General features: G+C 43.6%; 1 protein-coding gene across 1 annotated transcript in view; it reads left to right on the forward strand.

Moving 5' to 3' along the window:
- The window catches only part of LOC143749079 (transmembrane protein 132C), a 381,695-nt gene that overhangs the window by 337,937 nt on the left and 27,459 nt on the right, over positions 1–16,299 (forward strand). Inside the window, exon 5 of the mRNA XM_077241521.1 lies at positions 139–282. Within this exon, the coding sequence (XP_077097636.1) occupies positions 139–282 (144 nt within the window). The remainder of the gene's footprint in view (positions 1–138; positions 283–16,299) is intronic.

The raw sequence follows: 16,299 nt of genomic DNA on the forward strand, positions 1-16,299 counted from the left end.
CATTTTATTAGGAGAGTAAAAGGACAAGGCTGAAAAGTTCCCAAAAATTGTTTTTGGAAAGTTTCAAATGTATTTTAAATTGGGGATTTAAATTTAAATTTACATAGAAATTAAACGGCAAATATCTCTTTCATATAGGACACAGAGATCCTGAACACAGCAATTCTGACTGGACGGCGCGTTGCCATGCCGGTAAAGGTTGTTTCTGTGGAACAGGACGGAACGGTGAGAGAGGTGGATGACCCCTTGACCTGCATCTCCACAGATGAGGACGTCCTCAAGGTGAGAGCTCACCTGCTTTATTTTGTGTTACCTTCTTTATCCTCTGCCCCCCGCTCTCCATCAAAAGTTTAGACAGGTGGGGCCTTGCGTTGTCGACAGATTTCATCTTGTAAAAAGTAGAAGCGGCAGGCTCCTGGGTGACTCTGGGAAGCCCAGAGTGGTGGCAGAGAGGAGATGAATAGATAAGAAAAACAGCGGGTGCCTGTGAAAGGCGTTTTTCGCTCTGCAAAGTTATTCTTTTTTAGTGGGTTTGAGTTACACACTCAGAAATGCACACATACACAAAAAAGACATTTCCAGAACTGAATAACTGTCTGGAAGACAAACGCGAGATGTGTCACATCACATGAAATGACTGAGCCGATGCAAATGAAGACATGAAAGGTTGCAGATACCACACCTATAAGGATGAAAAAATTCTGATGTAACAGGAAGAAATATCTTAAAAGATAAACATGCCAGCCACGTCATACCTGTCTGTTTATTCAATTCAACCTGTCTGATTATTCTTATTTAATTCAGCAAGTAATTATTGCTGAAGATGTTTACAGTGCACACTGGTCATTTTACTGGACTTGTGGTTTTGGGTTTATCTGGTCCCAACTGGAGGTGTTTTATAGATTTAAAATGTTTTTAAGTTTCTCTGTTGAAAAATAGCTAAATGTCTAGTGTGTAATGTAAGGGATTTTGAGTTTTTTGAAGTACATTTATTTAAAGGTACACACTATGTAGCTTTTGGCCCTCCAGCGGCTAAAAAAAGAAGCATGCAATTTGCAGAAGAACATTGGGACGTTACTGTAGCTTCAGAATAGATAATGCTTTACAATGAACTCTGATAGTTAGCTACTGTATATATGGCAATTTATCTGTTCAAATACCGTACTCACCTGTTGAGTAATAATAACGCCATCTCCGCCTCTCTCAGTCCCTCTCTCCATCTCCGAAAAGCCAAGCCAACCTTGATTCTAGTTTTATTAAGAGCTCTGTCGCATTCTCTTTTTGTCAGCAGACTCTCCTCTATTCTGTGTTTTAAAAAACGGGTAATTCCCTCGTGGTTTGAGATTTGAGACTGTGCTCCATGTCCACCTTTCTCGCTCGTTCAGTCAACTAACCTATGCCACTCCCACACCACGTGTCAAAGTAGCCGGAGTTACTTTTCTCTATTTACGGATATGACGAGACATGCTCAGACAAGTGCCGTATGTACGCAATTTCCCGTGAAAAACCTTCCCGTCAGGTCTAAAATATTACACATATTAGGCTTACCATTGTGAAGCAGGGCTAGATAAAAACCTGTTTTGGAAGAAGGATTGATGATGTATTGATTATCAGTTTGGTAAATTCTGAGAGAAAAAAATTACAGTGTACCTTCAAAAGGTGTGTTGGTGTGCGTGTGTGCATGTGTATACTACCATCCAAAGCTTTGGGGTCATTAAGAAATTAGTATTTTATTCCGCAAAGATGCATTAACTTTGTCAAAAGTTTATAATGTTAACATTGATAATAATAATAAATGTTTCTTGTGCATCAAATCAGCATTACATTTGAAAATATATTTCAATATAAAACAGTTGTCTTAAATTGTAATAATATTACACAATATTACTGTTACATCAAATAAATGCAGCCTTAATGTACATAAGAGCCCCCCCCCCCCCCCAAAAAAAAAAAAAAATAATAATAATAATTCTTGCCCCAAACTTTTGAACCATACTATAAATTACTCGTACTCTGTTTCTTTTGTAAAATATAAAAAACACTTGCTTTTTGGGGCCGATAGTCAATTTTACCCTTGGGGGTTGTGTGAAAGTAGCATCAGAGTCTGCGTTGTCATGCTCTCCTGAGCTCTGAGCTAATAACTGAACCTTCGCCGACGCTGAGGCAATTTCCATTTACAAGCAGCAATATGTAGTTTAAATACAATCAATACCCAGTAACAATGAAAAACTCATTCCAGAGCTTCAATGCAAAGTTGAACAACAGAGCGTGTTATTAAGGGAATTACAGGACGCTCATTTTCTGACGGTGTTGTGATGGGGGGTGGTAGCATCAGGATAGGAAGAGAATCTGCTTCATGACAGAAACATGTGGTGGGGAAATTGCGGCAGGTGTACCTGTCTACTAGCGGGTGTCATAAAGATGTGTGCTTGAACTCCGGGTGACATGTGTGACAGGTGTAAACAGGAAACATGACAGCGTTGCAACTGAGGACGAGATACAGAAGTGCACCGTCAGGATAAACTCAACTACGGGAAATGTTCAAAAGGCTAGCATATTCCAGCTTTATTTGTACAATATAAAAATAAACAAAGAAAAGTGAATAATGTTCGCAAACATATGTTCACCAAATTCTCTTTCAATGGTGATAAATTAATTCATTCAGGGTTGAGCTAAAGGATAATGTTGTCTTTTCTAAAATATGTCACCATGTCACATTGCCACCCTGCAGGTTCAGGTGTGAATACGATCTTATCTTTATCGTCGCAGGCTGTGGTTAATCAGTTCCGCGTTTGTGTGGGTTGAAGGGCTCTCGTAATGATGTCTGATCAAATAAATAAAGGAGTCGGCTAAAGAGATCCCATAGGCTTTAGCGCTCAAATCCCACTGTTTAACCAGCGTCTGTGAGAGCGAGGCCATGGCCTTAATTGGTTCCTGTGAAGACTCCCTCAGTAATGTCTGCGGTAATTGAATTTGACAAAGAACAAGAAAGACAGAGGCATGGGGGAAGGGGTGAGAGAATGTGTGTGTGTGTGTGTGTGTGTGTGTGTGTGTGTGTGTGTGTGTGTGTGTGTGTGTGTGTGTGTGTGTGTGTGTGTGTGTGTGTGTGTGTGTGTGTGTGTGTGTGTGTGTGTGTGTGTGTGCGCGTGCGTGCGTGCGTGTGTGTGCGCGTGCGTGCGTGCGTGTGTGTGCGCGTGTGTGTGTGTGTGTGTAAATGCTCAGACACATCGAGACACACAAAACAAAGAGGATTATAAATCAATCTTTCACATCCTCACCCCTTTTTCTCCGTCTTTCACAGTGTGTTTTACTCTCTGTTGTAACATGTTCATTTATTGTGGAAAATCAACTGGTTTTACTGTATCTCGGCTAGTGTAGACACTGCAGCTGTCCTCTATGTAAGAGAGAGCACGGTGCGGAGAGGTGTACAGTGCTAATCCGCTTAATAACTCATTCACTTTGCAGTGACTGGCGGGCAGATATACAGCGAGCCCGTAATCGTGTAAAACTCTGATCAGGTTAGGAGCATCAGACCGCTCCTATTCTCAGGTTCAGCTGAGCAAGAGAGAAACTAAATATGTTTGTCAAGAGAGAGGTAAAGAGTTGCAGTGTGTGTGTGTGTGTGTGTGTGTGTGTGTGTGTGTGTGTGTGTGTGTGTGTGTGTGTGTGTGTGTGTGTGTGTGTGTGTGTGTGTGTGTGTGTGTGTGTGTGTGTGTGTGTGTGTGTGTGTGTGTGTGTGTGTGTGTGTGTTCATTTTTAATTATTTATCTTCAGAAATCATTACTTAGATATGTTCAATCTTTCATTACGATTACACAGTCTTTTTAATATGTTGTGGATCCTGAAGTGATTATTAATTTGTATTACTGAAACCATCCAGATTGTTAAGAAGTCTGAATTCATCTGTATTCATTCGTTTTATATTTTTAAAGTTTAAGGCTTTTTTTTTGCAGTTGAGTTTTGTCCAAAAGATTCTTTTCGTAAGAAAGTGATGCTTAGCATATTGCGTAATTAGGGAGAACAGGGCTACCTGTCACTTTTCAGTCCAGTGAATATTGCTTAGGGTGAGTTTATTTGTTAAATTTTTGTATAAGGCGCATACCTCAAAGTCTTGGCTATTAAACAGCTATTGAGCATTTTCACCATTTTTGTCCAAGGTTATATGATACAGTTCATTGAATACTTGTCACAAAAATGGTCAAAATAGAATCTGTCATTAAACAGACATTTATCCACCTTATTATACTGCAAGCGTAAGCTAGTTCCTGTGAATGTGTGAGACATATAGGTACCGTAAATATATTATAGTTAAATAACTAGAAGAATAACAAAGTAATTTAAAATCTTAAAAAATTTTAATAATAAATTAAAATAGTATGATTACAAGTACTAATTTGCAACATCAAGCAGCATAACAGACTGTTTTGTGTACACCTTTTGAAAGCGGCTGACACCGCAATCCTTGCATATTCAAGTTAACTGTATCCTCTCTTAAATTAAAAATAAGGTGGATATGCTTTTCTTAGGGAAATTTAAACAGCAAAATGAAAAATTCTAATTTGTAACATTTAAAAACTAGCCCCATCTCTTTTATATGGTTACTGTTCTATTTTCACATGGGTGATATTGATATGGTTAGAAAAGAGCAGGATCTTATAGTGCATAATCAGAATTTCAATATAATGTGGACATAAACTGCTTATAACCCCCATAAACATCCCAGCCGCTAATCAATCACCGCAACGCCCTTTTAAAACTATATAGATCTAGCTTCTTTCTGAGCTTAGGATGTACAGTGGATATGGCTAAGCTCCCATAAAACTACTGTCTCCTACCCAGTGGACCCGTAACTAACAACTAATGGACCCTGCGAGACCCTCCCAGGGGCTCTTTCCAGCTCTGGTAATAGCCTTTGACCTAACCTTCCTCTTTCTCTGAGCCCATGTGAGAGAGTGGGGAGGAAGCGGTTAACCTTCCCCCCACAAACCCTCATCTTCCCAACGGGAGCTATTAAACACCTTTTTTAAAGCATTATCAGGGCTACATGTGCATGTGATGGCTAATAGAATTTTAACAAACGACAGGGTATCCGTTGGGCACTTTGCACCACAATCCGTAAAACGTCTAAGCATGCAGTAGTTTGCGCTGCTTAACTTCTTGTATATTTATGTGTATTATCTTCCAAGCATAATGCTGGCAGACACTGTGAGTTATCTGACATGCAGCATGCTGACAGACATATGGAAACTTTCTGTTATGTTAAAAGGCCTTTTCTTCTGAATTATTCAACAATATGCTGTTTTTTTTTCACTATAAACACCTTAGAACAAAGCGTGTGTGTGTGTGTGTGTGTGTGTGTGTGTGTGTGTGTGTGTGTGTGTGTGTGTGTGTGTGTGTGTGTGTGTGTGTGTGTGCAAACAGTACTCAAACCGACACCATGGAAAACGGGGACTGTCATAGCTGCTGGTGCTGTGCAGTTATTTCAGTATTTTCTAATCAGATATGTTACAAAAGATTGACTTCACATGATATGATAGCAAACTGTGTAAGTAACCAAATACACACGCTCACACAGATGGAACAGCGCTTAAAGGTGTTTATGGGAAACAATGACAGATTGTAGTGGAGATGCAGGGGTATCGGAGAAGAAAAGAGTCCTGAAGTTGACATTCAATGTTTATTTATAGCTAGTAAATACGTTTTTTGGCCCATTCAGTGTGGTGAACCTCTCCGGGTTTGAGGTCTTTTTGGCTTTATCGTTACTGCTCAACTGCTCCATTTTCTAAGGACACTATTTGTGGGAATATGTGTATCTTTTGACTTGTCTCAAAGAAGGGCTTTGTTTTTAGTTACTCTCCCAAAGAGAATATTTTGATGAAGGTTTAGACCACTAATAATAATATCAGACATATTGGGGACACCAAGGACTTATATACCTATGCAAATATTATGTAAATGCCGCATATCAATTTCTGAAGTTTGAAAAGGACCTGACTTCCCATTCTAGGACAAACTGACTCGCAGAAATCAACCCCCCTGCTCCAAGTGTTTCAGAGAGTCACCGAAGACATACGACTTTGAACATTTTGTCATTATTTACCCTTACCCTTGTGTTGTTACATGTTTTTGATGTGTTTTGAGGCACCAGGTTTGAATAAGCACAAGAATGAAAGACATTTGAGAGCTATATGGTGTAGGGGAAGATAAATGACTTACATTTTCAGTATTGTATTCACAAAGTTCTCATAATTTTAAGTTTATTTTTTCACAAATCTGATTTTTTTTTCTACAACAGAAAAATATTTTGGGGAAAAGACACTTGCCATGCAACAAAATATGAGAGACTGGGGCAAGTTGTCACTTTTTTATTGCATAAACACATACCTTAACGTCTTGGCAACAAAACTAAAAAACTTGTAAACATTTCTACCATTTTTGCACATGAAAAAAAGGACAGATGGTTGAAAATACTGAAACAGTGGAATCTGCCCTTTAGCAGCCTAGGCTTTTCAGATCAATTTAAGTTGAAAAACAACAATGAAACACTAGGATCACTTCATGAAACAGTGGAAAAATACACTGAACAAAATTATAAAGGAGGGGGGTCCTCTGGGTGGGTCCAAAATCCAGTCAGTATCTGGTGTGACTACCATTTGCCTCACGCAGTGCAACACATCTCCTTCGCATAGAGTTGATCAGGTTGTTGATTGAGGCCTGTGGAATGATGGTCCACTCCTCTTCAATGGCTGTGCGAAGTTACTGGATATTGGCAGGACCTGTTATACGCCGATCCAGAGCATCCCAAACATGCTCAATGGGCGACATGTCCGGTGAGTATGCTGGCCATGCAAGAACTGGGATGTTTTCAGCTTCCAGGAATTGTGTACAGATCCTTGCAACATGGGGCCGTGATGATAATTATCATGCTGCAACATGAGGTGATGGTGCATTCAAAATGCCATAAAAAAATGTCCATAACATACACCTGCCCATACCATAATCCCACCCAGCAAACCGCTCACCCACACAACGCCATACACGCTGTCTGCCATCTGCCCTTCACAGTGAAAACCGGGATTAATCCGTCAAGAAAACACCTCTCCAAAGTGCCAGACGCCATCGAATGTGAGCATTTGCCAACTCAAGTCGGTAACGACGACGAACTGCAGTTAGGTCGAGACCCAGGTCGAGTTTGTGCAGAAATTCTTTGGTTATGCAAACCGATTGTTGCAGCAGCTGTCCAGGCGGCTGGTCTCAGACGATTTTGGAGGTGGAGATGCTGGAGGTCCTGGGCTGGTGTGGTTACACGGAAGCCGTGGGGAAAAAAATCCGCGAGTCACGCATTGAATCAATGCCATTGGTTTCTATTAAGTGAAGCATCAGTTTTATTGTGGCCAGCCTAAGGAACACTTGTGCAATAATCATGCTGTCTAATCACAATCTTGATATTCCACACCTGTGAGGTGGATGGATTATCTCAGCAAAGGAGAAGTGTTCCACAAACACAGATTTAGACAGATTTGTGAACAATATTTGAGAGAAATAGGCCTTTTGTGTACATAGAAGAAGTCTTAGATCTTTGAGTTCAGCTCATGAAAAATGGGGGCAAAAACATTGATTCATCCATTAAAGAAACAAGTGAAGTGTTTATGAGTGAGTCATTGAATTATTCATTCAAACCTATCAAATTAATTGTTTTTAAATAGACTGCAGCAATTGACATTTTGGCAGAATATCTAGTAAATTTTGCTTAGTTGTCTATTCAGAATCGTAGGAGAATCATGATAAAAAAAACGATAAAGATTTTTTAAATATCTATTTAGGTGAACTTTTCCTTTAATAATTTGTGAGTGAAGACCCCGTGGACTGGAGAGTTCATGACTCACTAATGACTGGTAATTGCATGCTCTAGTAAAAGCAATTTTCAGTGCTGAATGAATAAGCATTTAAGCATATTTGGAATTAGCTGAAGCCACATCAAGAAGAATCTTGCACGCAAATGGAAACTCTCTGATTAAAGATATAAGACTTAAGGTTAGCATCACACTTTTGAACTCTCTTTTGCCTCCCTCTCTCCTACTCTGTCTATTAATCTTTTTTCGCCTCTGCGTTTTTCTGTGACACTCTGATCATTTGCTGAGCTTTTAAGTCCCACGTCATGAATGCAAGGGAACAGGCAACGGTGAGCGTTATGATCAATCACAAAAAAAATCAAATTATGCTAAGCTAAGTACTTGGAGAGTGAACATAAGGAGTGAGAAATGTTTATACTATGTGGGTCTAATATCAGAAATCTTACTCCATAGATGTGCATTTTGAGAAATCACCTAAAGGGGAAGATTGACAGATGAAGTTTTAAACTCATAATGTACGTTTAACAGTGCCAAATCCCCCCACAAGGCACTATGGGAGTCTCTATCCGCAGGCAGTGTCACATTTAGAAGCTGGAATCTGAATTTATGGCCTTCTGGAGTGGAAATGCTCTAAATTCAAATTCAATTACAGTGTAAACTCTGTGGAAGAAAGGCAAGCTTGGAGGAGCGAGTAACTTTAACTTTATATCAGTGTTCATGTGAGTGCAAACTATAAACTAGTTCAGAGACCAAGCTGTTCTCAGCATTAATCTAGTTCAGGGCCGTGGGTTTGGTTTAATAGTAGGGACATTTTAAAATCAGTTAGACTGGTGTACACATGTACACAGAAATTCTAAATTCTGCAGTCTTTATGTATTAAATGTTTTCTTTGATATATATTCAACATAGACAGTGAATAAACTCAAAATTCATTTTTTTTTAAAATTTAGGATTTCTTAATGATTTTAAAAGAGGTATTTAATGTGTATCAAGGCTGTATTTAATGTATTAAGTTCATTTCAGCAGCCATTGCTCCAGTCTTGTGTTTTTTTCAGAATTGTAACTTAAGGTTCTTTACCAGTATCTTTTCTACCCAAAAATATGCTCATGATTTAGTACCAGGTTAATTAGAGCATAAGGAAGTTTAGATGCACATAACAATCTGCAGCATCAGGCAGTAAACGTGAAAATTATCCCTGTGTGAGATCATCTATCTGTTTTAAAAACCTCTTTTTATATCTGACCATTCCTCTGCAAGCAGTGAACCTGAGCGGCTCTGGCCTGTCCAGGAAATTGATTCCACCCCTTCCAGCTGATGCCCACCATCTTTGTCTTCCTCTTTCTTTTCTTCTCTCTTCCTCTCTCCCTCTCTTGCCTCCTCTTTACCCGCTACCAATCTCTGTCTCTCTCTTTTCCTCCTCAACGCGGCTGAGAGGCAAGTGCCAATTCTTCCGAGTAATTTGCGAGCTGGGCGGATGATGGGATTGGTGGATTGCGGCACCTGGCGCTGTTTTGCATTGTCAGCCAAATAATCTGTGATTTATCACTCAAGAGATGAGCAGAGAGTGGAGGAAGACACAGAACAGATAGAGTGGAATTAAAGTGGAGAAAAGAATAGAAAACTGACAGGGAAAGTAGCATTCTGCTGGAAGAAGAAATTAAGTGGAAAAGAGCAGTCGAGATCAACACAATGCATGATATTTTAATTGAGTAAAGTATTAAATACACATATACTAATAACAGTTCTTAATAGTAATTAATAGTAGCATTTTTTGCTAAAGAAATATTAATTATTCTATTTTTGCTGTAACCCATAATATTGTCTAGTTGATTATAAAGTAATGCTTTTGATCTAAATAAAATAATTTCAAGAAGGACTTTTTTTAGAAGTTTTTTTAGGTTTATGTTTTATTTTTTTATTAGGTTTATTCTTAAGTATTGTCATTCTATTGGTGCTAGAAGAAGTCCATGTAAGTCTGTGCTTTATGTTATACTCATTCAAAAGGGTTTGTTCTCTATATGCTCTCCAAATGTCAGGTCCTGAAGGTCCAAATGGGCCAAACACGACTCATTTTATAGAGGTATTAGAAAACCTCCAATTGTTTTTTGGTTGTTCGCCTTTCTTGTCGAGACATAATTTTCTCTTTATAGTTCTCTTCTCCACAATGAAACACTGGCCTTCATCTCTCTCTCTCTCTCTCTCTCTCTCTCTCTCTCTCTCTCTCTCTCTCTCTCTCTCTCTCTCTCTCTCTCTCTCTCTCTCTCTCTCTCTCTCTCATTGCCCAGTCTCCTCTCCTCCTCTCTTTAAAATAGAGACAGAGATTAAATCGATTTTTCAGTGTCATCAAACCCATGCCTCAGCTCTTTGGCTTTGATGAAGGGAAGTGTTTATACAGGTTTGTTCCGAAGTCATGAAATAATATGCCATCAGCTGCAGGATGGGAGGAAAGGAGAGAGAAAAAAAAAATATTTATATATATATGGTAAATCGGAAAAAACAGAATCGGTACCAACTATTCGTGTTCCTGTTGCACCTCCAGAAGAAGTGAGTGTAACGTTTTATTAACCCTTTAAATATTAATCTTTGCAATTCGCTGGCACGCTTCACTATGAATGCAGCTAATGTTTACACTCAGAGTATATTACGGCATGTTTTCTATGTAACGTTACGACGTTCTCAATATAATTCATAATCCCACGTTTATAATGAACAACGCGTTATGGTTAATGTGTTATTAAAAACGTCTCGGGTTATGACTATAACCCTTCTTCCCTGAGATGGGAACGAGACACTGCGTCGAGAACTCGACACTTTGGGGACGCTCCCTTAGCGTGCGCCTCTGAAGTAAGAATGAAACTATTCCAATCCTGATTGGTGTTGCGTCCTGACGTAACATGTGACGGTGATGTCCCCATAAAGGTGACGCTGAAACACACACACACCAGCCTCGCGATGAAGCAAGATGCTCTAAGGCCTCGAGGGGCGTGGCAGAGCGACGCAGTGTCTCGTTCCCTTCTCAGGGAACAAGGGTTATAGTCATAACCCGAGACGTTCCCTTTCGAGGGAACTCAACACTGCGTCGAGAACTCGACACTTTGGGGAACGAACGCCCACTAGGCCACGCACAGAAAAAAGGCCTGTCTCGGAGTGAAACTGATTCAGGCACTCAACTAGGACGAGAGCACGTGTGCGCCAGGTGTTCTAGGGAGGTGTAAACTGTAAAACCTAATAAAAGTGTGCGGGGTAGCCCAGCCGGCTGCCTCACAGATCTCCTGGAGGGGCACTCCCGAAAGGAGGGCCCTAGAGGAGGCCATGTGTCTAGTCGAATGAGCCCTAACTGCTAAAGGTGAAGGCAAGTCGCGCACCTTGTAAGCCGAGGTAATAGCCTGAACAATCCAATTACTAATGGTTTGCTTGGATGCCGGGAGCCCCTTCTTTGGTGACCCAAAACACACCAATAATTGGTCCGACCTCCTCCAAGAAGAGGACCTCTCGAGGTACACGCTCAAAGCTCTGACGGGGCAGAGCAAATGAAGCTTCTCTTCTTCTGCCGACACATGAGGTGGAGGATGGAATGCCTGAAGGACCTTGGACCGAGCCGTACTCGTAGAAACCTTAGGCACGTAGCCCGGACTCGGGTGCAGAAAGGCCTTAACTCAGCCAGGGGCAAACTCCAAGCAAGCTGGAGCCACTGCCAGGGCTTGGAGATCTCCCACCCTCTTAAGAGAGGTAATAGCTAAGAGAAATGCCAATTTCAGCGTAAGATCCCTAGGCGAAGCCGACTGAAGGGGTTCGAAGGGGGCCAGGGAAAACCCTTCGAGAACCACCGCCAGGTCCCAGGCGGGAACCCTGGACCTGGTCGTCGGTCTCATCCTCCAAGTACCACAGAGAAAACGTATGACCAACTGGTGCCTCCCCAGAGGCCCATCACTTAATGGTGCGTGGAAAGCCGCAATAGCAGCCACGTACACTTTAAGCGTGGAAGGGGAGAGACCCGCAGAGAAACGATCTTGCAAAAACTCCAGAACTGAAGCCACCGGGCAGTTTACTGGATCTAACTCCTGTTCTCTACACCAAGTGACGAACACATTCCACTTGAGGCCATATAATCTCCTAGTAGACGGAGCCCTAGAGCTAAGTATGGTTTCAACCACCCCAGCTGATAGACCAGCATTTAGGTACTGAGCCTCCTAAGAGGCCAGACCCACAGTTTCCACAGCTCCGGGTGAGGGTGGAAGACTGCGCCCTCCGCCTGAGACAACAGATCCCTCCTCAGAGGAATCTGCCATGGCGGAGCTATCAGGAGTGATATCATGTCTGAAAACCACACTCGGGTCGGACACATTGGGGCAACCAGAAGTATGCCCTCTTGACGGACCCTCTCCAGGACTTCCGGAAGCAGAGCGATCGGGGGAAAAGCGTACAAGCGAAGCCTCGGCCAGGCATGTACCATGGCTTCCAACCCCAGCGGGGCTTGATGTGAGAGGGAGAACCAAACTGGACAGTGGGACGTCTCTCGAGATGCAAAAAGATCCACTTCCATTGGTCCAAACCTCTCCCCTATCAACTTCACCACATCTGGATGAAGTCTCCATTCCCCGGGCCTCAGCCCCTGCCTCGACAGGATGTCTGCTCCCTGATTCTGAACCCCCAGAATATACATTGCTCTGATAGACAGTATTTTCCCCTGGGACCAAAGGATAATCTGATGCGCCAGTCTGCACAGAGGGCGCGATCTGAGTCCCCCTTGTCGGTTCAGATAAGCCACCACTGATGTATTGTCTGATCGTACTAAGACGTGGTAACCTCTGATGTCTGGAAGGAAGCTCCTCAAAGCCTTGAACACAGCCATCATCTCTAGACAGTTTATGTGCCAAGAATGATGATGGTCCTGCCACAGACCCCTGGCAAAGCGGCCGTCCATGACAGCGCCCCAGCCAGTGAGGGAGGCGTCTGTCGAAACGGATTTCCGGCGACATGGCTGACGGCTGAAACTGGCCAATTGGACCAGCCTTCCCAGATCTAGAACGGCGGGGGAGGTACTGCTGAAAAGCTGCCGACTGTTTTTTCGCCTCCTGAAACCTGTCGACGACAGTGGAAACTGCGTCGCCAAACAGGCCAGAAGGTGATATCGGAGCATCCAATAAAAAGGAACAATCCTTATCCTTCATCCCCGACAGATTTAACCACAAATATTTCTCCGTGGCCACCAAAGCTGACATGGAGCGGCCAATGGCACGGGCTGTCTCCTTAGTGGCACGGAGAGACAAATCTGCAGCTCTTCTTAGCTCGGCAATATCAGCAGGTGTTGGTCCCTCCCCCTCATCTAAATCTTTGAGAATGTCGGCTTGGTACACCTGCAAAATAGCCATCGAGTGCAGGGCTAGGGTTAGGGCTCGACCAGCTCGACCAGCCGCCATATATGCCCTGCTCACCAATGCAGAGTTGTCCCTACATGGTTTGCTGGGCAGCACCGGGGCTTTAAGCGAGGATGCCGCTTCGGGAGAAAGATAGCTCGCCAAGGCTTCCTCCACACGCGGCATCCTGCCATACCCCGCCTCTCTCGCACCCACAACGTTAGAATAATCACAGGATGTGCTGTGTGAGATGTGAGATGAGTGGGGCTTTTCCCAGGATCTAACTATCTCTTTATGGAGATCTGGGAAAAAAGGCGAGCCCCGGCGCTGAGGTTGTAAACGGTGCTGCAGGAATCTCTCGTCTAATTTACTGTGACGAGATTCTTCCTGCTCATTTTGTGGCAGCTTATGTTGAGTCTGGCCACAGCACGCGTTACAACCTCGACCAGTTCCTCATAAGCGGGAACATGAGCCGGCGAGTGTGACTCATGTTCCGCGCTCCCGATGCTGAGCACATCCACTTCCTCGGAAGCAGATAGCTCAAGCACTCGTCACGGGCAGAAGAAGCCGCAGCGCGGGCGGTTATGCCGTCACATGTTACGTCAGGACGCAACACCAATCAGGATTGGAATAGTTTCATTCTTACATCAGAGGCGCACGCTAAGGGAGCGTCCCCAAAGTGTCGAGTTCTCGACGCAGTGTTGAGTTCCCTCGAAAGGGAACTGTGTACGCAGGTGTACATTACGTGACATTACGTTAACCAACCATTCAGAAACGTCCTGTTCGAGCCTTAATCGTCAAACTTCTTCAGGGCCGTCATCTTGTTCTGAATCCGACTCTGGTTCAAATTGGTATGGTTGCACAGATGTGTCCTCAGAGACTCCCGCTGACATTCTTGTTCCAAAATATACCCTCAACTGTTGTCAAGGCAACACTCCGCGTGCGGTTGTGTCAAAATGCCCCGCAGAACAGAGGGGCAGAGTGAGCAAAGCTCATTATAATTTAAAGGCATATGCACTGAAACGGCGTGCTGAAAATAGAGCTGTTTTTGACCATGTAAAATTAGTGTTTTCTTATAATACTAATGAGAATTTTTAATAAAAGTATATTACAAAGTTTTCATTTAGACCCTAAAGATTCATATTAACTTGTACAAAAATGGCATTATATGACCCCTTTAAAGTTTTTCTTATATTTTTATATTGTAATATCTTCACATTTAATCTCCAAATTAACGTAGAAACAACATAAAGACAGTCATCTATATTTTTAAAAAAAACTCTCTTTTTATCACCGATCCAATACCGCTACTTATGTCAAATCTCTTCTCTCTGAGGTGAATGATGTGGAAGAGAAGAGATTGTTGAATAACTTCCTATTTTGGGATTTTGCAAACAAAAAGTATTCTTGTCGCTTCATAACATTAAGGTTAAACCACTGTAGTCACATGGACTTTAAAAAAAAAAAATTCCTACCTTTCTGGGTCTTGAAAGTTGCAATGACGGTGCTGCCTATGTGGGGTCAGAAACCTCTCGGATTTCATCAAACATATCTTAATTTATGTTCCGAAGATGAACGAATGTCTTACGGGTTTGGAACGGCATGAGGGTTGTCATGGTTGTGGTACGGGCTGAAGAAGACTCAGAGTCAAAAGGCTCCAATACAAATGTGTACTACTAACAAAAACTCAAACTGGTACAGGCAGGCAGACAAGCAGAGGGTACACACACAATATACATAGACGAGAACCAACAAGGACTGACTGAACAGAAGCAAACTAAATACAGATACAAATCAAACAATAACGAGGTGAAAACAGGTGACACGGATGATGAAGACGATGAATAGGTGGATAATTGAGGGAGTGAGTTCATGTGTGGAGACAAGGAGTATTCTGGGAAGTTTAGTGCAGACGAAGACAGAGTAGTGCAGCTGAAGGCGGATTAGTGCGTGGCAGGAAGCCTCCAGGGCAGAGCAGGCTGAGCAGGCGGCCAGGGCGGAGCAGAATGTGTAGTCGGCCAGGGCGGAGCAGGATGTGCAGGCGGCCAGGGCGAAGACAACCCTTCGGGCAGCCATGGCGGAGATGACCCTTCGGGCGGCCATGGCGGAGAGGACCTTTCAGGTGGCTATGACGGTGAAGACCCTTCCGGGGGGCCATGGCGGAGCCGACGGAGGGAGGAGCCATGGAGGAGGCGGGGCTGATGACTCCAGGGCGCCAAATGACGGGAGCGGAGCAGGTGGTAAAGGAGACCAGGGTGGAGCCGGAGAGCCGACGACCCCAGGCGATGCCGAAGATCCAGCGGGACATGACGGGGCCGCCAACTCAGGCAACTGAGGTGCAGGCGGGTACACAGAAGGGTGCGGTGAAGGCAGAGAGAGTGTGGACCAAAGGGGAACTGAAGTGAGTGAGGAGTCCAACTGAGCCGGGGGGACGAAGAGACAAGGGGAAGCCAGAGGAGTGCAGTCCAGAGGTGAGTTAAGGTGGACGAGTGACCAAGGTGGATCCGGGGGGATGAGGGAGCCTGGCAGAACTGGTGCACTGATGGGCCACTGTGGAGCTGAAGGAGGTAGGAGCCAAGGGGACGGGAACGGACTGTTGGGCTGAGGCGGAGTTCTGGTCCCGGAGGTTGGAGGTGGAGACCAGGGATCCACCGACCAAACTGGAGCTGCAGGCTGGCAGACCCATGGCAACTCCACCTCGCAGAAGGAGATAAGATGAGGGGTTGAGGGGCTGACAGGCAGAGGCAGAAGATCAGAGAGGTGAAGAAGACTCAGAGTCAAAAGGCTCCAATACAAATGTGTACTACTAACAAAAACTCAAACTGGTACAGGCAGGCAGACAAGCAGAGGGTACACACACAATATACATAGACGAGAACCAACAAGGACTGACTGAACAGAAGCAAAGTGATGGGAGGAGGTGGGTGAAGGAGGCTGGGTGGGAACTCAGTCTCTAACTGGGCAGACGTGACGAGAACAGTCTCTGGCTGGGCAGACGTGACGTGAACAGTCTCTGGCTGGGCAGACGTGACGTGAACAGTTTGTGGCTGGGCAGACATGACGTGAACAGTCTCTGGCTGGGCAGACA

The sequence above is a fragment of the Siphateles boraxobius genome, unplaced genomic scaffold (assembly GCF_051911475.1).
Source record: "Siphateles boraxobius isolate OS27281-9 unplaced genomic scaffold, OSU_SipBor_1 24, whole genome shotgun sequence".
Lineage (NCBI taxonomy): Eukaryota > Metazoa > Chordata > Actinopteri > Cypriniformes > Leuciscidae > Siphateles > Siphateles boraxobius.